We start from the raw sequence: 23082 nt of genomic DNA on the forward strand, positions 1-23082 counted from the left end.
AAATATTAAAGATATTCTCCAAAATGTCCATGTGAGTCTTGCTTTAACCTATCCCACATGTTTTAACATGTAGCACTATCACTCACATAACTTAGTTTATAAATTACTCTTTAATCCAGATATTATTCAAATGATATGTGTTCTAGTTTGCATATATATGGGATTCTTTCAAGATATTCTGATGTTACTGATTTTTAATTTTACTTCATTGTGGGCAGAAACATATTTGTATAGTATCAACTCTCTGAAATTTACTGAAGCTTCCTTTGTGACCTAGTCCATAGTCAATTTTTGTGAATGTTCCAAGTATGCTGCAAAAGGAAATTGTATTCTTTACCTGTTGTGTTTAAGGTTCTAATAAATCTGTATTAGGGTAACTTTATTAATTCTGTTACTCAGATTTATATATATTTTTACCTTTTGCCAATTTGATACATTAGCTTTTAAGGTAAGTGTGCTTAAATTTCGAACTATAATTATTGATCCATTTGTAGCTTCCCATGATTCTGCCAGTCATTTTTTTATATATTCTGATATATTCTGTTGGGTGGCAGTAGAATTAAACAGCCTGTCTTCTTAATCTGTTATTTTATTTGTGAGTATATATTGTTCTTCTTTGTCCCCTATGTCTGTATCTATTTTGCCTGATATTAAAATTGATATTTTAGCTCTCTTGGTAACAATTTTCCTATAATACCTTTTTCCATCTCTTAATTTTCAATCTTCATTTTTTTTGTTTTAATTACTGATATATTTGAGTTTTTAAATTTCCTTTTGTCCTACCAGTTTTATGTTCCTTGCTTTCTTCTTTCTTGCCTTCCTTTAGTTTAGTCAAATATTTTTGTCATCCCTTTCCCTATCTATTAACTGGTAAGTTATACATTATTTTATTTTTCTTCTAGTGATTACCATAGAATATGTCGCTTGTATCCCTGACCTATTACACTCTAATGCAATTAGCCAATTAACCACTTTCTGGACAATGTAAGGGACTTTGAGTATGTTAATTCTCTCTTCCCTTCTGCTTGATGCTATATTGTTTTATACTTAAATCACCATATGTTTCATACCACAGACAAGAAGAAAGAGGAAGAAGATATTTGTAATACATATAATTGACAAAGGGCTCATGTCTAGAATCTGTAAAGAACTCCTATATATCAATGAAACAAAGACAAACAACTGAATAGAAAAGTGGACAAGAGACTTTTTTTTTTTTTTTTTTTTTTGGCCGGGCCCTGTGGCTTGCGGGATCTTAGTTCCCCAGCTAGGGATTGAATCATGGCAGTGAAAGTGTCAAGTTCTAACCACTGGACTGCCAGGGAACTCCCTGGCAAGAGACTTTTCACAAGAAAGGATACCCACATAACTAAAAAGATATTAAATGACATTCTTCTCATCAGTCACCAGGGAAATGAAAATTAAAGTCATAGGATACTACTACATTTCCACTAATATTGCTAAAATTTTTAAAAGCCTAATAACATCAAGTTGGCAAGTATATAGTGCTCTCATATGTGGTTGTTTAGAATATATTTGGTATAACTACTTTAGAAAACTGGCATTATTACTAAGTTTAAATGTTTGAATACCCTATGACCCAGCAGTATCACTCCCAAATATACACCCAAAAGAAATGCATACATATGTTCACCAAAAGACACAGCCAAGAACGTCCAAAGCTACATGTTATTTGTAATAGCCAAGGACTGGAAACAATCCAAATGTTCATCAGCAGTAGAGTAGATAAATTGTGATCTGTTCATACAAAGAAAATGATGAAACAACTCCTATGCTTAACATGATGGATGACTCCCACAAACATAATGTTTGTGAAAGAAGCCAGACTAAAAAGAATTCATACTGTATGATTCCGCTTATGTAACAGAGGAGGAAGGGAATAGTGACTGGGAGGGCCTACCAGTCCAGAATTTCTTCCTGCCCAGAAGTAGGTATTCTTCTTATATTGTAAAACAGAAAATATAAAGATATGAGGTCCAAGATATGATATTTGTTGCATATGTTGTGACCTGATGTTATAAGTACTTAATGTTGAGCACTTGCTGCAAAATTGAGTAAATTATCCTCTGCCAAAATCCACCCCTCCTGAGTGCTTTCCAAATTATCAGTACCAAACCTTGTCAGCAGATGGCGGGCATTGTACGCATATGTGCTGAATACCCAACAAGAATTTAAGTTAATGTTCCAAGCTGTCCTACAGTTTTGTGTTTAAGGGAGCTGTTTTAAACTTCACTGCTTCTTTTCGTCCTGATTCTTCACTGTAAGATATTCATTGGAACATGCGTGTTTAAACTGCATGGTTTTCATGCAATCACTTTGTTTCCTCAGTGAAGTGTGAATATTTTGTCCAAACTGATCTGCTTTAGAAAGTAACAAGGCTTTGGTTTTGTACATTTCTACAAATATGCTCACAACCACAAGGGCTTTTTCTTTTGCCCGGTCTTGGAAGTGGAAGACCAGGATAATTTCTTAGGCAGCTCTCACGGGATTTGTGTTTCTCTTAAAAGGGTATCTTTCAGTGCATCCTCTTCCTCCTCCTGCCTTGCCTTTTATGGTGCCCGTCAGGCTAGGACAGTTCTCTTCTCCTTGGGCTGACAGATAAGGGCTGCAGGGTGACTCACACTCCGTGCCTTCCATCCCTAACTGTGGCCTGAAGCTTCATTGCTTCTACCTGCCTTTCTCTGTTCCAGCACTACTTCATTCAGTAATTATTTATTAACTTTGGAGAGTGAATACAAATCTTGTGTTCCCATGTGTGCAGTTGTTTTTTCAAATGGGGCCAAGGTAGTAACTAGTGAAAGCAAGCAAATTTTTTCCAGTGTTAAGGATTATTTTCTATCCTGGTTACTGGTAGATAGATTCCCCAGAGACAGATAGTGTCTTTATAAAGGCAGGAGTACACCATTGTGCATACACACACACACACACACACACACACAACACACACCCCTTTTAAAATAATCTTTCTATGTGGCATGATGGTTATGGCCTATTGAGACTGCTGCTCTGGAACATGTGACCTGTCCTCAGCTTTCTCTGTGACTGCTTGATTTGTCATCTTTGGAGTCCTCCACAGCTTACCCAGAGAGCACTTTGCCTGGCCTTGCTTGCTATGCTGAACTAGCTCTCAAGTGTGCCTGTGATAAGTAAACGCTCCTCAGAGCATCAACAGGACACCTTCCAGGTATCTCTAAGGTATGTGACATGATATATTTGACAATATGGCCTTAGAATCAGGTCGCTCTTGGTTCGTGTCAGCATCCATTCAACCTTCCCAACTGAAGGACCCTGGGCAAGTCCTTCCTTCTCGTCTCCTGTTGAGGTGGGAATGATCAGCCCCCAGAGGGTTGCTGTGGTGATGAAATGAACCCTACATTAAAGCATCTGGGTATGTGGTAGGCCTAAAAAAGTAGCTATTATTATTGCTACTGTCTAATTGAGCATTTTCCTTTCTGCCATTTCATCCTAGAAATGATTTGATTTTAAAGCATGTAGTACCGACATCACAGAATAAGATACTGTACTTCAAGACTGCCCCTGTCTTGCTATTCTTTCCTGTACTTTTTTTTCCTATGACTTGAGAAAGCTGTTTTGTTTCATTTTGTTTTTTTGTCTTTGCTCTTACGAACCACCTAAGCTAAAAATCAGATATGTATATATCTGTATGTAGATATGTGTATATACATATACACATGTGTATGTTTTAAGCTCGAGTTTGTTTCTTTGTCTTGCTTTCTCTAGATTCATTATAGTCACAAGATTTGGAAAATGATTCTAACACAAGTTTTCCAGAGAGGAAAGAACATGGGAGAGGTTTCTCTCTTAGCCAGTACTTCCTGGGAGGGGGTAGAAGATAATGGAGAAAATAGTGGCAAGGGGGGCAGTGTCTATATCTACCTGCCATCACCTCATTAGGATGGTGGAATTCTACTTAGTTCCACATGTTTCCCAGAATACATTCCCAAGGCTTTTAGTGTGAATTTTTGATACTTTGGTAAATAGCCTTTGCTTTTACCATTGTCCTCCCTTAATTGGTCCAGTCAATAACCTCCAAATCTAGCTTTTGCTTGCTCTACTCAGCTTTTATTTTTTTAGTTCATGCCATCACCTAGAGATGTGTTTCTTTTTTTTGGCTGTGTTGCGTTTTTGTTGCTGCTTTTGGGCTTTCTCTAGTTGCAGCGAGCAGGGGCTACTCTTTGTTGTGGTGCGTGGGCCTCTCACTGTGGTGGCTTCTCTTGTTGTGGAGCATGGGCTCTAAGCACGTGGGCTTCAGTAGTTGTGGCACATGGGCTTAGTTGCTCCACCGCGGCATGTGGGATCTTCCTGGACCAGGGCTCAAACCCATGTCCCCTGCATTGGCAAGTGGATTCTTAACCACTGCCCCACCAGGGAAGTCCCAGTGTTTCTTTAAAGAATCACTTTCTCTGCACTTATCTTTTGGGCATAAAGGCTCTGACAAATGCTCATGTGCTCAAAACCCTCCTTCTCCCTTTCCTACTTCCAGGAAACACCCCACTGCTCTCCAGAGGAGATATGTCTCCTGTCAGTTCCTCCCATTCAAAGCTATGTGCTTAGAATGTTTTATGCTTATTTAACAAAGAAGGAAATAATTTGATTTTTCCTGGCACTCTTCATCATCCTGTATTCCTGCGATTGAAGAGACTCTCTTACTTTATACAAAATCTGTTTTTTTTAATCATTTTTTTAAATGTGGGGAAGCAGAAAAACACATGGCACAGATTACTTTCATATACTTTATCTACTTTCTATTATTTGAATCCTCTAAAGCTTTACTATTTTTATTTTTGTTGAAGTATAGCTGATTTACGATATTATATTAGTTTCAGGTGGACTGAAACTAATTTCATAGTGATTCAATATTTTTATAGATTGTACTTCATTTTAAGTTATCACAAAATAATGGCTAAATTTCCCTGTGCTGTACAATATATCCTTGTTGCTTATCTACTTTACACTTAGTAGTTTGTACCTCTTAATCCCCTACTCCTATCTTGTCCCTCCCCCCATCCCTCTCCACACTGGTAACCACTAGTTTGTTCTTTATATCTGTGAGTCTGTTTCTGTTTTGTTATATTCATTCGATTCTTTTACTTTTTAGATTCCACTTATAAGTGATAGCATAGAGAGTATTTGTCTTTTGTCTTGCTCTGTCTGACTTATTTCACTAAGCATAATAATCTCTAGGTCCATTCATGTTATTGCAAATGGCAGAATTTCATTCTTTTTATGGCTGAGTACTATTCCACTGTGTGTGTGCGCACACGTATATATTGGGTTGGCCAAAAAGTTCATTCATGTTTTTTTGTAAGATGTTATAGAAAAATCCAAACAAACTTTTGGCCAACCCAATATATATGTATCACATCTTCTTTATCCATTCATCTGTTGATGGGCACTTAGGTTGCTTCTATATCTTGGCTATTGTAAATAATGCTGCTATGAACATTGGGGTGCATGTATCTTTTCAAATTAGTGTTTTCATTTTCTTCAAATAGCTTTACTATTTTAGAGCACTGCATTTTGGTCTTCCCCTTTTCTAATACTCTATCTGTATAATATACATTTCCCTTAAACAACTGCACTTAATAATAATGATTTTAAACAACCACACTAGCTAGCAATTCTTGATCACCTTCTGGTCTGGCTCTTGCTAAGTGCTTTGCAGACCTCATCTCACCATTTAATCTGCAGTCCTCCCTGTGATGTATGTACCCTTCATATTCCCATTTTCAAATGAAGAAAACCGAAGCTGAGAGAAGTGAGGTCATTTCCCAGGGTCATAAAGCTGGGAAGTAGCAGAGCAGAGCCAGGTCTGCATCCAACCCTGGTGTCCACACTCCTCACCACAGCACAGATCCCATTCACTAGCACAGAATGGAAACCTGACAATGCCCTCTACAGAGCACAGCTTTTACCTATGTGTGCCAGATGGTAAAGAGAGACCCAGATGTAAACCTTTTCTCCTTTTGACTCTAGAAAATCCTAATTTTCCTCTTCCAAGATTGATTTTTCATCAGATTTCCATAATCAGCAATGGTCCCACAAGGCTTCTGCCGTTCACTGGTGCTCAATATTCTTGCCAAATTCCTGAGCTTTTAAAAGGAAACCCTCTATTGCCTTAGTAATACCAGAGGAGATTGCACTTGTTTGTTGCAGGTTAAAACAAGTCTCCATCCCTGTGGGATCTTCTGAAACTCATCTGAGATGAGATAGTGTCTTGTCATGTGCTCTGTAGAATTACTGCAGATGTATTTTCATTCAATGAAATACGCTGTGGTTTAAGTTGTGGACCTGCCAAATCAACATACTGCCACATTTTGTTGTTCAGAATTCTCTATCTTTTCATCTGTCCAGTGTGTTTCCTAAAGCCACCCAAACACATTATGGGCCCACTAGATAATAAATCCTCAAAGCATCCCTGGCAGGTAGATAGGAAAGGAAAGGAGAAAATGTTGCCCTCCCACACATTACTTATGAGCAAATAGAGACAGACAAGATTGCCTGAAATTGACTGATGGCTTTAAATGAGTTGGAAATGGAGGTAAGACTATAATTTAGTTATTTCCTGATGTAGTACTCCCCCAGTTCCTTTTTTATTAAACATATTGTGAAGCTAAAGTAATTTTATTTTCTATTTTGTCTTTTCTTTTATGTGAGCAGTGTACCCTCAATGAGCTCCAGAATGCTCATTGTAGATTACATTAGCTTGATAGCCTTCATTTCTGGCTGGTTAGTGCCAGGACCCTGGAATAGCATGCAACGACAACTTCAAAGGGTGAGAGTAGAAAGTGCCACATTCTCTGCACACGCTAAACAACTGAGTGTTGTATTTGTTCATCTTTTTAACCAAATATCTCAGGCATATAAAGCTAAAGATATTGTCACGCGAATACTCAAGTACACACTTCCAAGCTTCAAAATAGAATATTTCAGATAAGTGGAAGGCTGTTTATGCGTTCTTCTCAATCTCTTTTCTTCTCCCCATGTTACAGGCAATTGTGATGTTGAATTTAGTGTTTTTCATTCCTCTGAATCTATACATGTATAGCCATAAAAAATATACAGTATTATTTTTCATTTTTTTACTTCATATGTATGTTTCCTTCTGTACCTTGCTTTTATCCCCCCTACTTTTCTATTTTTGAGATGTATCCACGTCAGTTGATACACATAGTGCTAGTCTCTTCATTTTAAACCTCCATATTATGTTTAATCCATGTAACTTTCCTCTAATTTAATTATACATTCTGAGGGTGAACACATAAATTGCTTCCAGTTTTTCACTATTATAAACACTATTTCCATGATCGTTTTTGTACATGTCTTTATGGGCATATGTGCAAGATTATCTCTGAGGTATATGCCCAGGAGTGGAATTGCTTAATTGACAAGTATCCACATCATCAACTTTACTGGGTTTGCTTTCCACCAGTTTATACTCTCACCAGCAGTAATTCCCATTACTCCATGTCCTCGTCAATACTTGATATTGTCAGACTTTTTATGTTTGCCAATCATATAGTTTCTTTAATTGCATTTCCCTGATAATGAGGTTTGACATCTTTTCATACATCTGCTGGACATTTGGAATTTCTGTTCTGTGAAATGTCTGTTCCTTTCTTTTACTCATTTTTTTAACTGGGCTATTTGCATTTTTCTTATTAACTTGTAGACATTCTTCATATTTCTGATGACAAGTTATTTGCTGGTTACATATATTGTATGTACTCCCAATGTGTAATGTGCCTTCTCACTTTCTTTATGATGAATTTTGATGCACAGGAGTTTTTATTTTTAATGTGACCAAATTTACCTACTTCTTTCATTCTGATTTGTACTTTTTTATCTTATTTAAGAAGTCCTTCCCTACCCCAAAGTCATGGAGTTAATTTTCCTTATATTTTCCCTCAAACGTATCAAAGTTTTGCTTTTTAAATTTAGGCCTCTAAAAGTCACTTGGAACTTTTGTGTACATAGTGTGAGGGATCTAATTTTTTCCCTTTGGATAACTTAAGTGAGGAGGTAAATAGTTTTACCTACAGGTGAAAGAAGGACTCACAGTCTGAAGAATTCTATAGGGTTTGAAATGTGAGACCAATGATAGGTTGACAAAAATCTTTTAAACTTAGAGAGTTCAGAAATGGCAACGGGTCACCTTCATGTGTGACTGCATCCCTTCAGGGCGGGGCATCCTGCTAACAGCTTGTTGGATGTCATTGGATTCATGAGGTCTGTGCCCTCATGTAGACATGCTTGTAGCAAGGGCAAAACTATGGTCAATGAAAGCCATGTGTTTGTTCCTGCTGAAATTGCCTCCTTCCAGGTCTCCTTCTCAGCAGATACTCAAATTAAATTTCCAGGCAGTGAAGTAATGGAAAGTTACCACTTGGACTTGACTACAATGTGATTTATAAAAGAAAAATTGGTACTTCCATATCTAACTAGCTGCCCTGGGTGAGTACACCCAGTGTTCATCTATTAGGGTGCTGATGAAAGGAAAATCTCTGAGCCTGGAGTCTGCCAGTAAGAGTGATTTAAACAACAGAAAGTTATTCTGAGATGAACGTGTGGGTGGCGATGGTTCCTTCTGGGGACTGTGAGGTGTTCCATGCCTCTCTGCTAACTTCCAGATGTGTACTGGCAACCTTTGGTGTTCCTTGTCTTACCGATGCATCACACCAATCTCTGCCTTTGTGTTCACGTGGCATTATCCCTGTGCCTCTGTGTCCAAATATCTCCTTTTTATAAGGATACCAGTCATACTGTCCAGTATGACATTTTCTTAATATAACTAATTATGTCTTCAACGATGCTATTTCCAAATAAAGTCACATTTTGAGGTACTGAGGGTGAGGACTTCATATGAATTTGGGATGGGGGGACACAATTCAAACCCTAATAGGTTCTTACAAAGTTTCTTTTATTCCGCCTTTTATAAAATTTCAATAATTTCTCCAGCCCTTAATTAGAGCAACAGTCTAATATTTTTACAACTAAATCAATGTGAAAATACGTTCCTTTCTTGAAGATTTTTTCCCTAAAATTTATTCCAAAATCTGTGAAAATCAAGGTATGAACTATAGCCTCAAAGTCTCTAAGTCAGTGGATCTGCAGGTTGTTTCTTCTGTCTTCCCTCCTCACCTCACCCTTCCTCCTTCCATAGACAGCAGGCACCCACTGTGTGTCAGACACTGCAGGGTGCTGGCAATGTCAAGACGAATGCGGCAGCCTTGGACTCTGCTTTCTCAGAGTCATGCACTAAAGGGATTGGTGCCAAGTCCCCAGGCACTTATAATTCAATGTGAGAGATGTATCCTGAATGGGGAGGTTCACAGTTCTGTGGGAGCACAGTCAGGTGTTCACAGAGTCGCCCAACCCAGCCTGGGATGTCAGGGAACAGAGCCAGCACTAGGATGAGAGAGCCAGGTGCCCAGACCACACCATTTAAGAGGCGCTCACACTTGGATGCCAACCCTGCACCTGCCCAACGCTGAGAGTGATCACCTCCTTAAATGGTGTGTCCTAGGTGTCTCAACGGTCTCACTCTAGTCCTGGCCCTGGCAGGGAAAGCTACGTAAAGGAGGAGACAGCTAAGCTAAAACTGGAAAAGGAATGATAGAAAGATGAATGGCAGTTTTCCAGGTAGAGATGGAATAAAGAACATTCCAGATAGAAAGACCAGCAAAGACCCAGAGAGAAGGTAGGCATGACACAACTGGGGGGCTGAAAGAGAACTGGCATCAGGGGAGCCAAATGGGAAGGTTTAGATGACTCCCATGAGTCATCTGAACTCACCAAGTCGAGGGAAACTAGAGTCCCAGCAGAGCCACTGCCACCTATGCGCCATGTTTTTACACAACTGGGTGAGTGAACGGAGCCTTCGTGAGAATTAAAAAAAAAAGTCTCCTTTTCTCCAGGTGGACACAGGCTTGTATCCAAGCACACAGCTCAGTCAGCAGAGCCTGGGCTGGATTGAAACTCCCACTTGCCCCCTTGGGCAGGTTTCCATCAGGATTTAGGCAGAGGAAGATGCAGGAGTCTGTGGGTGCAGAGTCGGGCCCTGAAGACAAGAATTTGAGGCCCTTAGTGTTGGATCAGAACTCCAAAACCAACCCCAGATGGCCTGGTGTGCTTCACTCAGCTCTGAGCTGGAGGATTGGCCTTTCTGTTCCAACCCCATGTTGTCACATCGTGAATTCTGCTACTCTGGGCGTTGGGAGCTATATTGAATTTATTTTTCTTTTATAACTCACAGATCCTCAGGCTAATTTCCTTAACCACAGCTTAGTGGCTTGAATTGATCAGCCGAAGGGAAAAGACTGGATTTATCACCTATTTCTAGATTCTTCTGCATCTGGGATCATGATATGGAATATATTAACATATTTAAACTTACAGTATAATTGATTTACCAGAATATTCCATTAAAAATATTTTTGTATGGCTTTTCTCTCTATGAATTTACTGTTTCTCGTTAAGATTATACTTTTCATAGACCTAGGCATTCCCCTGGAAACCTCCAGGACTTAAAGCTCCTCAGGAGGCATGCCAACAGCTTTGGAAGGTTAGAGAGAGACCAGTAGCTCAGCGTCCAAGCCTGATTTATGGCATCCCCTTGGGAATGCCCACTCTGTTGAGTGTCAGGTGCAGCAAGACCCGCAGCATTCTCTGTTCTCCTAACCCCCCCCAACTAAAACATGGGTAGGATCATCCAGTGACGCAACCAATTTAGAGCCAAAGCCGACATCTCTTTCTGACCTGCTTTAAATGAGCAAGTTAGGAATAGTGTCTGGCTCGCAGATGATATTAAAGTTAAAATAATTTGATTTTTGTTTAATAATTATTAATACAGTTATTTCTTTAAACAAAAATGACTAAGTTTATGGCTGAGTCTCATCTATATTTCGTTTGCTTCCAAATGTTCACAAACTTTTCAAAAATAACAGATTTATTTAGATATAATTCACATGCCATACAATTCACCCAATTAAAGTATACAATTTGATGGGTTTTAGTATGTAACATCACCACAAACAATTTTACATTTTCATTCCATTAGCAGTCTGCCCCCATTCTCAAATTCCCAACCCCTGGCAACTACTAGTCTACTTTCTGTCTGTATGGATTTGCCTGTTAGGGACATTTCACGTAAATGGAACCATAGAGTGTGTGGTCTTTTGTGACTGACCTCTTTCACTTAGCATAATTTTTTCAAGGTTCATCCATGTTGTAACATGTAGCAATACTTCCTTTCTGTGACTGAATAACATTTTACTGAGTGGATATACCACATTTTATTCATTCATTCTTCAGTTGGTGCACATTTAGGTTGTTTTTACTTTTTGGCTCTTATGAATAGTGCAGTTATGGACATTTGTGTACAAGTTTTTATGTCGACATAAGTTTTTGTTTCTTTTGGGTATATACCTAGTAGTGGAATTGCCAGGTCATCTAGTAATTCTGTGTTTAAACTTTTGTGGAACTGACACTGTTTTCCTAAGTAACTGTATAATTTTACATACCCACGAGCAGTGTGTGAGGATTCCAATTTCTCCACATCTTAGTCAACACTTTTATTATCTTTTTTAAAATCATTATTATTATAGCCACTGTCCTAATGGGTATGAAGTGGTATCTCATTGTAGTTTTGATTTGCATTTTCTTGATGACCAGTGATAATGAACATCTCTTTATGTGCTTATTGCATCTTCTTCAAAGAAATGACTATTTAGGTGCTTTGCTCATTTTTTAATTGGGCTATTTATCTTTTTTATTATTGTTGTAGGAGTTCTTTTTATATTCTGAATGCAAGTCTCTCATCAGAAATATCATTTGTAAAAATATTCCACAAACCATTTTTTTTCACAAACCATTTTTATATGTCCTGAATATTTTTTAAATATGTATTTATTCATTTATTTATTTGGCTGCATTGGGTCTTTGTTGTGGCACACAGGCTTTTCATTGAGGCATGTGGGATTTTTCGTTGCAGTTCTCATCGCAGCACACGGACTCTTTGTTGCGGCGCGTGGGCTTCTCTCTAGTTGTGGCATGCAGGTTTTCTCTTCTCTAGTTGTGGCACATGGGCTCCAGAGCATGTAGGCTCTGTAGTTTGTGGCACACGGGCTGTCTAGTTGAGGCACGTGAGCTCAGTAATTGTGGCGCGCAGGCTTTGTTGCCCCACGGCATGTGGGATCTTAGTTTCCCTACCAGGGATTTAACCTGCATCCCCTGCATCAGAAGGTGGATTCTTTACCACTGGACCACCAGGGAAGTCCCTGTCCTAAATATTTAGAAGATGAGTGGTCAATCAAACTTTATATGGCACCATTCAGCCACTAAAAGTGATACTATAGCATTTATTGCCACATTTTAATGTATGATTAAGTGGAAGAAGCAGGTTCTAAAACATTATGATCCTTTTTTAAAAATGCATAGAAAATCACCTGGAAGTATATATATATCAAGGTGTATAGCAGTCATCTTTGGATGTTGTAATTATATATTTTAATTTTCCATATCTTTTCTTACTTTTAGTGATGAATATGTATTTTTCTGATAGTAAATTATTCTCAATTTTTTAAAAAACCCAATTGTGTAAGAAAATGTCTACCTCACTTGCACATGAGTTTGACTGATTCTACCTATTGTTTAGACTTCCCAAAATCTCATGCGAGTGGGAACAAGATGAGACCACAAATGAGTCCATTTCAATATAACGACCTGAAACTATGCCTCTCAGTTCCAGAGAGACCACAGGCTGGGAGGGGAAGGAGTAAAAGGTATGATTATGTATAGGGATTTAATATCAATCTGTATGGCTTGCTTCAGTTTGCAAAGCACTTTCAGACATCTTACTTGATTCTCACAGCAACCCTATTGGACACCAGTGTTCAGATGAGAAAACCAAGGTTCAGAAACATTTTGTTTTTTCCCAAGGTTGTGTGGCCTAGTAAGTAACTATGTTCAAACTACAGTCTGGGTTTTCTACTCCTGTTGCAGTACTTGTAACTGATTGCCCTGCCTCTCATACTGTATTCTTCTCTATAAAATTTTCTCTGAGAGTCGGATATTTGAAGGATCACTTTTTAATACCTGTAAAGATGCTGTGGTGTTAACTTGGAGTGCTGTGCTTCTGGCTAAGATGGCTTCACAAACCCCCAAATACTTTTCTTTAGTGTTCTATCTCAGGAAAGGAAGAATTTTTGATACATGAATTAACTTATGCCTTGTTGTTGTTTACTTTTCTATTTTCTTCTCATTTATCAGCCTTATTGCTAAGCTTCGAATATTGCTTTCTTTTAAAATTGTTGCCCAAATGAGATCATCTTGGCATTTGTACTGGCTTTATTTCTCTTCTATGACTTTTACAAGCAGCCTTGGAAACAAAGGACCTCTTCTTTACTTCCTTGGCACACTCTTCATCATTTATGAACATGAGAAAGATGAATTTTTTCCTTTGCTCAAATAACTATGGCATTGTCTGTGTTATTTAGGCTAAATTAGGTAGAAAAAAATCTGAAGTCATTTTAAAAGTATGTGACTTTCTGTAGATTCTAGACAAGAGGTTGGTTTACAAACATTTTCTGTAAAGACCCAGACAGTAAATATTTCAGGCTTTGTAGGCTATACAGTGTCTGTTGCAACTCTTCAACTCTGCCATTGTAGTGCAAAAGCAGCCATAGACAATAAGTAAACAAGTGGGCCTGACTGTATCAATAAAACTTTATTTACAAAAGCAGTCAGTGAGTAGATTTGGCCCACAGGCCAGGGTTTGCTGACTCCTGTTTTCAGTTATTTAATTTTTGTCTACCAGGAATCTAATTCTTTGGCTAAGTGATTTGTTACCAACCATATGTTTCAAAGCCTCTTTATATCACCATAGATGCTAGTGGGGTTTCTCTTAAAAAATAAAATGTGATACGTACAAACTCATTAAGAGTTAGAAGGCGAGTCCAGTATTACTAGGTTGTCTATTTACCTCTTCCTTTCCAAGGTTAGAGCTGCTGCAAGCTACAACCTGGACCCTTCTTAGTCCAGGAACATATCCCTGACCTCCTCTTGTGTTTTAACCCTCTTTACACTTACAGAAAGTATCCCAGTTCATAAGCTCTTCAGTGAGCATTTTATTTCATTATGGCCATCTGAGCGACAGATCTGAAAAGTAACTCTACTTCTATCAGTTAATTCCTTTGAAATTTATTGGAGAGCAAAATAGTTGTGAAGAGTATCCAATGACTATGTTGACCTAAAAAAAAAAAAAATAGACTGCCAGTTATTTCTCTAGGAAAAATAAAATTAGGTTCATTCAGGATCGGCAGAAAATTTTCATTTAGGGTCTGAAACCATGGTGAGCCAGGTGCAAGTCCCCACATGGTGAGGGAAGGAGAATGCTTTTATAGAAGGGAAAAGGATTTGAGAGAGCCATAGTACACAAAGAGTCCATGGCTTTTCATTGACTACGTTCTTGCCAGGAAAGAAGAGGAGTCTTTCTTCTTCCTGTTGGACTCTGCAGTCCTCCCAGAGCAGGAGAGCTCCCGCTTCTGGGCTCCTGACTCTATTTAACTGAGGTTTCTGTTTATTAATTTTTTTACAATTGTTTGTAATCGTTTACAATTTTTACAATTGAAAACAAAACCTATTTTTGTGGTCTCTTAGTTACTTTCTCACATTATGTCTCAGTTTGGGGGTAATTTGGGAATCGTAAGACCTTTCTGTAGTAAAGATTCTGGGATGGAGGGAAACATAAGAAGGATTGATTTCTTTTATTATGAATTTTGTACATAAAAATTTTCCATGCGGGCTTCCCTGGTGGCGCAGTGGTTGAGAGTCCGCCTGCCGATGCAGGGGACGCGGGTTCGTGCCCCGGTCCGGGGAGATCCCACATGCCGCGGAGCGGCTAGGCCCGTGAGCCATGGCCGCTGAGCCTGCGCGTCCGGAGCCTGTGCTCCGCAACGGGAGAGGGCACAACAGTGAGAGGCCCGCGTACCGCAAAAAAAAAAAAAATTTTCCATGCAAGAAAAGTTTCTAATAGTCTTCACAAGTATTTTTGAGAAGATTGTTTTTAAATGCCTGTTTCTAAACAATATATATAGATACATATTTTAATATGAGAGAGTCTTACCCCAAGAAACTACAAGAATATTTTCCCACTGCCACCTTTAAATTAATTTTTAAAATTAACATATTTTCTGATGTAAAAGTAATATATTTTTATAGAAGAAAATTTGGGAAATTTATAAAGCATAAATAAGAAAAGTAAAATCACTCACAATCAACTTCTTAGAGATAACTGTTGCTAACATTTTGGTGACACTTGGGTATCTCTTTATGCATATGTGTACATATAGATTAGATACAAAATTGATCTAATAAGATTATATAAAGTACTTTTGTAATCTGTCTTTTTTACTGAAGAATATATAGTGGATATACTTCTATGTTGATACACACAGATCGACATTAACTTTAATGGATACGCGGTGTAGATGTACTTACTATAACCCACTTGGATGATCACCTATTGGAGTATTTTAAGTGCTTTATACTTTTCCACTATTACAAAGAATGCTTCAGTAAACATTCTTGTATATAGTATCTTCTTTTCCTGCCAGAGTACTTCTTCAAGATAAACTATTAAAAGTGCAATTAGCAGAAATACGTGTGTACATACATACGTATAATTTTGATATAGAAAAGTTTGTGCCCAAATTATATTCTTCCCAACAGTTAATGTGAGTGCTTCACACCCTCACCAAACTGGGAAATTTCTATAATTTCTCAACAGATCAGTTATCAGTATCATGGCATCCTTTCTGATTACTATTTTTGTTTTAATATTTTATATTTTTTAAACCAACACCTACACAGCACTTACTATGTGTCAGAGGCTATTCTAGGTGTGTTTTTTTTAAAATATTAACTAATTGAATCTTTATGATAACCCAGTGAAGTGGGCACTGTTATTATTCCTAACTTACAGATGAGAAAGCTGTCAAGCGACTTGAAGTTCCTGTATCTAGTAAGTGGTGGAGCCAGGATTTGAACCTTCCTGATTATCCCTTGACCTTCCTTATTATCCCTTGAACCTTCCTGATTATCCCAAAGTCTATCCTCTTGACTGCTATGCCCTGCTGCTCCTTGGAGGAAAGAAAGGCTTAGCTGCCTAGGAAATGAACCTGGCAACAGGGGTCAGAGAGCCAAATCCATCTATTATTTTCAGTATCTTCTATTTTAATTACTTTAAAGATAATCCCTTTGATTTTTTTAGGGTATATCAAGGTCAGAAGAAATCAAAAGAAGCTCTGCCCCACTACCAAGAGGCTTTAGAATATATTGAGATCAGTAAAGGTGAAAAAAGTCTTGAGTGCGTACCAACATTGAGGGAATTGGCAGGTGTAGAACAAGCCCTGGGATTTCACGACGCATCCATCAACCACCTTTTACAGGTAAGCTGCAACGTACTGGCCACCAAAGCTGTTCCAGTCCACTGCTTTTCACAGATACAGGTGGAATAGCAGCTCTGAGAATTCCTGGGTTTGTTTAGTGCTCTAGATAAGTAGAACACTTGGTCTGGGGTAGAAGTTCAACAAACATCTTCGTAAGTGGGCAAGTGTGGGATACTGGTCCTGTGTTACTTGTGCATCTTCCACAAACAGTCTGAGACTGCCTGAAGGTGGCTTTTCTCATATTAGGTGCATAATTTAAGTCTTGTTTCCCAGACAATGTTTCTTTATTATTTAATGCTTATCTATTTAGAGCTTATGTTATCAAACTTATTAGGGTTCTTATCTACCACATTCTACAATCTTTACCTGAAGTCACTTAGAGTTGTCATCTGGTAGCTGCTGTTCTACTTTGTCATTAAAAGATTCCTCTGTGAGTGTATCAGTTAGGGTTCTTCAGAGAAATAGAACCAATTGGATGTATACATAGAGTGAGAGAGAGAGAGAGAGATTTACTGATATTTTAAGGAATTGGCTCACACAACTGTGGGGGCTGACAAGTCCGAAATCCGTAGGGTAGGTGGGCCAGCTGAAAATGCAAGCAGGGTCTCTGTGTTACAGTCTTGGAGCAGAATTCCTTCTTCACTGAAACCTCAGCCTTTTGCTCTGTAGAACTTCAATTGATTGGATGAGGCCTACTCACCCAATTATTACCTATTATTGAAGGTGATCTCCTTTATTCAAAGTCTACTGATTATAAATATTAATCATAGCTACAAAGTACATTTATAGCAACATTTAGACTAGTATTTGACCTAGCAACTGGTCACCATAGCCTAGCCAAGCTGACACATAAAACTAACCATCACAGTCAGTTTGATGTTTTTGTGTGGTATCATCTGCTAAGAACATGTTTTAAATTGTTTTCTGAGAAATTTTCCCTGTTAAAGTTGTAAAATATAGACTAACTCATTTCTTATTTCAAATGAGATATAATGATATGGTACTGAGGGTTCTTTATTGCTATTTCTTTTAAAATTTGTATGACCATTTATACTCCCACACACAGTTTATTAGAGTGTGCCATTCTCTCACTTTCTCTGGATTATCTCCCTTAAATATTATTACCACCCTGTGACATATTATTATTATTATCAGTTTATAGATAAGGAAATCAAGAATTAGAAAGGTTGAGTGATATGTCCAGGAGTACACAGCTAATAAATGGCATAGCCCAGGTTTAAATGCAGTATTTTTTTTTTTTTGAAAGGTAATTCTGGCTGACATGTAGAGAGTAGACTAGGGAGGGTGTGCCAAGAGTGGAGGTAGAGTGGAGCACTGAAGGCTGAAGATGGTGGTGGCTTAAACTAGGATGATGTTCATAAGGATGAAGAGAAGTAGACGGGTGTGACAAAGATTTAGGAGGCAGAATTTATGAGATATGGAGCTTGAGTGGATGCAGGACAAAGAGGAAAGGGGAAGAGTCGAAGATGACTCCCGGGTTTCTGGTCTGAACACCTGAGTGGGTGTTTGTGTCATTTACAGTGGGGGAGCAGGTGTGACTGGGTGATGGAGAGATGGTGAGCTCAGGTTTTTTGTTCGTTTGTTTGTTTTTTGTTGTTGTTTTTTGTTTTTTGTTTTTTTTGCGGTACACAGGCCTCTCATTGTCACAGCCTCTCCCGTTGCGGAGCACAGGCTCCGCACGCGCAGGCTTAGCGGCCATGGCTCACAGGCCTAGCCACTCCGCGGCATGTGGTATCTTCCCGGACCGGGGCATGAACCCGTGTCCCCTGCATCGGCAGGCAGACTCTCAACCACTGCGCCACCAGGGAAGCCCGTGAGCTCAAGTTTTGATGGTGAGTCTGAGATGCCCATAAGGCATCCAAGCAGAAATGACAGCTAGACAGTTATATAATCAGGACTAGAGTTCAGAAAATAGGTCAGCAAGTCCTCCACTTATACACAGTAATTGCCTTGGGAGAGGGTGAGATCACTCGGGCAGGGTTTGTGGAGGAACTTTGGTGTTCATTGGTCAAGTAAAGAAGGATAAATAGGTAAAGGAAAAAGAAGAATTTGCCAGATAAAAACAAGGAGAAAAGAAAGAGATATTCTCATTGTCACCCCTTTTGATACCTTTTGCTGTTATGGAGGGCATGGAGCTGTCGGGAGAAAAAATGAGTTCATATTTGTAAAGTGTTGAGCACAGTGCCTGCTAGTGCAATATATGAATTTTTGAAAAGTTCTCCCTTTCCTTTTCTTGCTTTTCTTTTTCTTTCATTGATGACCTAGTTGAGGGAAACATTGAGGCACTGTTGAAAACAGAATCCAGATTGTACTGTGAGTGAGATATGAGGAAGCAAAGGTAATAAAGGCAGGTGCCTGCCTCAAAACATACTAAGAGGTGGGGAGGACTGACCCAGGCAGGGGGCAGAGTACATGGAAAGGTCTGAAGGTAAGACAAAGTTTGACGCATTTGGGGAACTGCAAGAAATTCCCGATGCCTGGGCAATGGGAATGGGAAGGCAGTGGGTGGGTATCATTCAGATGGGGTGTGGAAAGTCATGGTAAGGAATTTGAGCTTCATCCTAAGGGCAGTTAAGGGTTTTCAAGCAGGGAGATTGACATCACCAGATTATCAGTCTAGAAGGGTTGCTCTGCAGTATGGAGAAGGGACTGGATGGCAGAGAGATAACCAGGAAGGTGACTCAGTAGGTGGCTGTGCAACAGACCAGGTAGGCATGATGACAGCCCGGACTCAGGCAGTGTCATGAGAACGGAGAGACACAGACAGATAGAGAGTAGAAATGACAGGCCTGGGAGTTGCGCAGATGTGGGAGAGTGAAGGAGATGGAGGAGTCCAGCTTTAGACCAGTTTTCTGCGTGTGGCTGGTTGGGACATTTACTGAGTGAAGGAACACTGTGGATTTGCAATTTTTTGTTAGTATCAATAATTCTGAATATTCTTATTTTAAAAAATGTTTTTTTCTTTTCTTGAATTATATGTTGATATACATTTCCAAAAGTTAAACTGCTGGGATATGAACATTTTTATACCTCTTGATTTTTGTTGACATTCTGCCAAAAGGTTGTTTTGAGTTACCTGGCCACCAGAAGTTGGCTTTTCTTTGCTCATAATTGAGCCAGTTTCACACCAACTTTGCAAACTTTTTTATATTATTTTATTCCCATTTTACAAATTTTATAAATTTGAGATTAATCTCAAATTTATTTTAATTTAGAATTTTTGTTTGTTTGTTTTTGTTTTTTTTTTGCGGTATGTAGGCCTCTCACTGTTGTGGCCTCTCCCGTTGCGGAGCACAGGCTCCGGACGCGCAGGCTCAGCGGCCATGGCTCATGGGCCCAGCCGCTCCGCGGCATGTGGGATCTTCCCGGACCGGGGCACGAACCCGTGTCCCCTGCATCGGCAGGCGGACTCTCAACCACTGCGCCACCAGGGAAGCCCAACAGTATTCAGCCTTTCAATCCATAACTATGGGATAATCTCTTATTTCTTTAGGTCTTCCTTAATTTCTTTCAACCATGTTTTATAGTATAAGTTTTGCACTTCTTTTGGTAGATTTATTCCCAAGTATTTTGGAGTTTTTTATGTTGTTACAAATGGAAGTGTTTTCTTAATTTCTTTTTCTTATTGTTCATTGCCTGTGCATAGAAATACAAATGATTTTTGTATGTTAACTTTGTATCCTACAACCTTTGTAAATTTGTTTATTAGCTCTAGTTTGTGTGTGTATGTGTAATATTTTCTGCCATACAAAAGTTTTCTTAGTGCTTTCAAGTTTTCAATCTTTTATTACATTTAGATTTTGACTCTGAGAAATATTTCTCTGTAAACAGGTTATGGAGGAATTCACTCATTTTTTTTTAATGCCTTGTCAAGTTTAATAGGTGACTTTTATTGTTTATTCTTGAGGTTAATAAAGATTAGAGAGTGTTTAAATAAATACTTGCCTATGATTATTAAAGAGATAGCTTTGTGAAGTCAAGATAGCATTGGATTTGAAATCAGAAAACTTGGGTTGGAGTCCAGACTCTTCTGTTTACCATTTGTTTGATAATATAAGTCATTTAGTCTCTAAAAAAAAAAAAAGCCTACAAAAGACCCTATCCACTTCACAGAACAGCTCAAAGATTCAAAAAGGAAAGTGCTTTGTGAACAACTTGGCATGTTGCCAGTATAAGCTACTTTTATTTATTAACAGTAATTGTTAAACATTTATCAAATCTCCCCTTTTCTTTAGCAAACTTTACCTAAAATACAGAAAGGTATAGCTCTCCAAGGGAGCCCATGCCTAAAAGCCATTTATTAATTACACACAAAGGAAAGGGGTTTTGTTATTTCCCCTCTTGTTTTTTCACTCTTCATTCCTTTGGAGTGAGAGAAACACCCAGGGAGAAAAGACCTTTTATTCTCTGTAGAATGTATAAAAGTTCCAAAGTATTTTAGGAACTAACCCATTAAAATGGAGAAAACTAAAGCCAGCCCCCCAGAACCATCACAGAGGGAAGGCAGCAGTCCCAAGGACTGATGAAAGAGCTGTCATCAGCCCTGTGGGTCCTCTGCAGCAGGGTTCTGTGAGAAAACCACACAAACGTGATTGTTTCTGAAACTCTTCATGGCAGATTTTGGCACTAGAACCTTATTTTCCTATCCAAAAGAAAAATCCCAGGATTTCGTTTGTGTGAGCAATGGCATGTTTGTGGGTGTGTGCCTTCAAGGAGTATACGTTAACACCGCGCTAGCTTGGATTGCTTTTTCACGTCTCTGACACTCGAATCGCATATCTCTTTTCAGTTTTCAGGGCAGCTCTGCCATTCAGTAGTTCCCAAATTTAGAGAAGTTTGATTTGCAAAGTATGATGAAATAATTTATCAGTTACTCTACCTAAGACTTTAAGATCAGAAAATCTGGGTTCAGGTTCCTGCTCTGGGTGAGTTATTGGCCTTGGTCAGGCCTAGGTGGCTGATAGGTGCTCACATGTGACTCCTGGCAGGTGCAGACTATTCAGTAAATGGCAGCACTTCTTATTGGCTCTTGTTAATTGCTGTGTATTTACTATAAAGTGTAATTCATTTATTACAAATAATCAGATGAGTGCTATTTTTAATTTTCAAAATCTCTGACAACACTAGCCTATTTTGTTTAAAATTAGAAAAGATACAGAATGCAGATATGATTTTATACAGTATAAACCTTTTCTAAGAATGACACAAATCATGGTGCCATACTGCTTCTTTTGAAAAGACATCTGTTTTTTATCATAACGATAATGCTTTTTATAAAAAAACAAATCGAGCCATACAGAAAACTACAGAGAAATGGGCTACGAGTCATCTCAGCCCTCCTCCCCCATCCTAGAAGTACCCAGTGTTGTGACACTTGTTGGGCATTTTTCCTCTGCAGGTGTGCAGATAGCTATAGATTGAGAGACAGAGGGACGAGAAGAAAAAAGAGAAAGAAAGATTGATAAACTTGACAGCATAAAAATGAAAAAGTTCTCTATGACAACATATCACAAAGTTAAGAAATAAATGTCAAGGAGGGGAAAGTATAGAAAGAGTTCTTATAAAATCTAGATGAAAAAGACAACTCAATAGAAATATGGACAAAAAACAGAAACAGACGTTTTACTGAAGAGGGAATACAATGGCCAATAACCATCCAAAAATAATCCCTAACCTCACTTGTTATTAAAGAAGTGCAGTTTAACCAAGGAGATGCCAAAAACGTTTGGTGCCACTCCATGGTGGCAAGGGTGTGGGGAAGCAGACATCCTCATGCACTGCTGGTAAGACTGGGAATCAGCACCATTTTGGGGGAAAGCAATTGACATTCCCTCTCCAGTTTTATAACACACTGACCCTTTGACCCAGCAATTTCACTTCTAGAAACTTACGTAACAGATAGATGTGCACAAGTGTGCAAAGAAACAGGATTATTAGCAATAGCAAAAAATTAGAAACACTCTTAAAACCCATTAGTAGGGGACTGGTTATAAAGCTATGATCTATCCACGTGATGGGATACTGTAGAGCCACTAAAGAGAATGAGATGGATGTCTGTGTTCTGAAGAAAGGTGTCCAAAATATATTCTTAATTTTAAAAAGCCAGATGTAGACCAGAATATTCTGTCAGTCAATGACCAGTTAAAGACTACATTGTGCTGGGCACAGTGTTAGGCCTGGGACTATGATGGAAGGCTCGGATGTCAGAGGCCCTGCCCTCAAGAAGCAGCCTAGTGAGTGAGACAGAACTTAGTGAAGAATCACACAGATGAATGTAAAACTACCACTGTGAAGTGCACCACAGGGGGAGGTACTGGGTGCTGCGAGAGCTCCCAGCGGGGCAGCCTGAGCTGATGGGGGATCTGATAATGAGACACCCCAAAGGTTGAGGAGAGGGGAACCACTGTGGTGAGAGCCCAGAATGGGTGGCAGGAGATGAAGCTGAGCTGAGAGGGGAACATGGCCAGGCTCTGATCTCGTGTGTGTGTGTGTGTGTGTGTGTGTGTGTGTGTGTGTGTGTATAAGCACATCAGTATTTCTGAGAGGATATGCAGGAAACTGTTGATAGTGG

At 38.9% G+C, this 23082-nt stretch overlaps 1 protein-coding gene across 8 annotated transcripts in view; it reads left to right on the top strand.

The window, feature by feature from the left end:
• The window catches only part of TTC23 (tetratricopeptide repeat domain 23), a 115085-nt gene that overhangs the window by 51146 nt on the left and 40857 nt on the right, over positions 1 to 23082 (top strand). For all 8 annotated transcript variants that reach the window (XM_073801348.1, XM_033852080.2, XM_019945929.3 and 5 more), the window contains one exon: positions 16313 to 16490. In XM_073801348.1, the coding sequence (XP_073657449.1) occupies positions 16313 to 16490 (178 nt within the window). The remainder of the gene's footprint in view (positions 1 to 16312; positions 16491 to 23082) is intronic.

The sequence above is a fragment of the Tursiops truncatus genome, chromosome 2 (assembly GCF_011762595.2).
Source record: "Tursiops truncatus isolate mTurTru1 chromosome 2, mTurTru1.mat.Y, whole genome shotgun sequence".
NCBI classification, from domain to species: Eukaryota; Metazoa; Chordata; class Mammalia; order Artiodactyla; family Delphinidae; genus Tursiops; species Tursiops truncatus.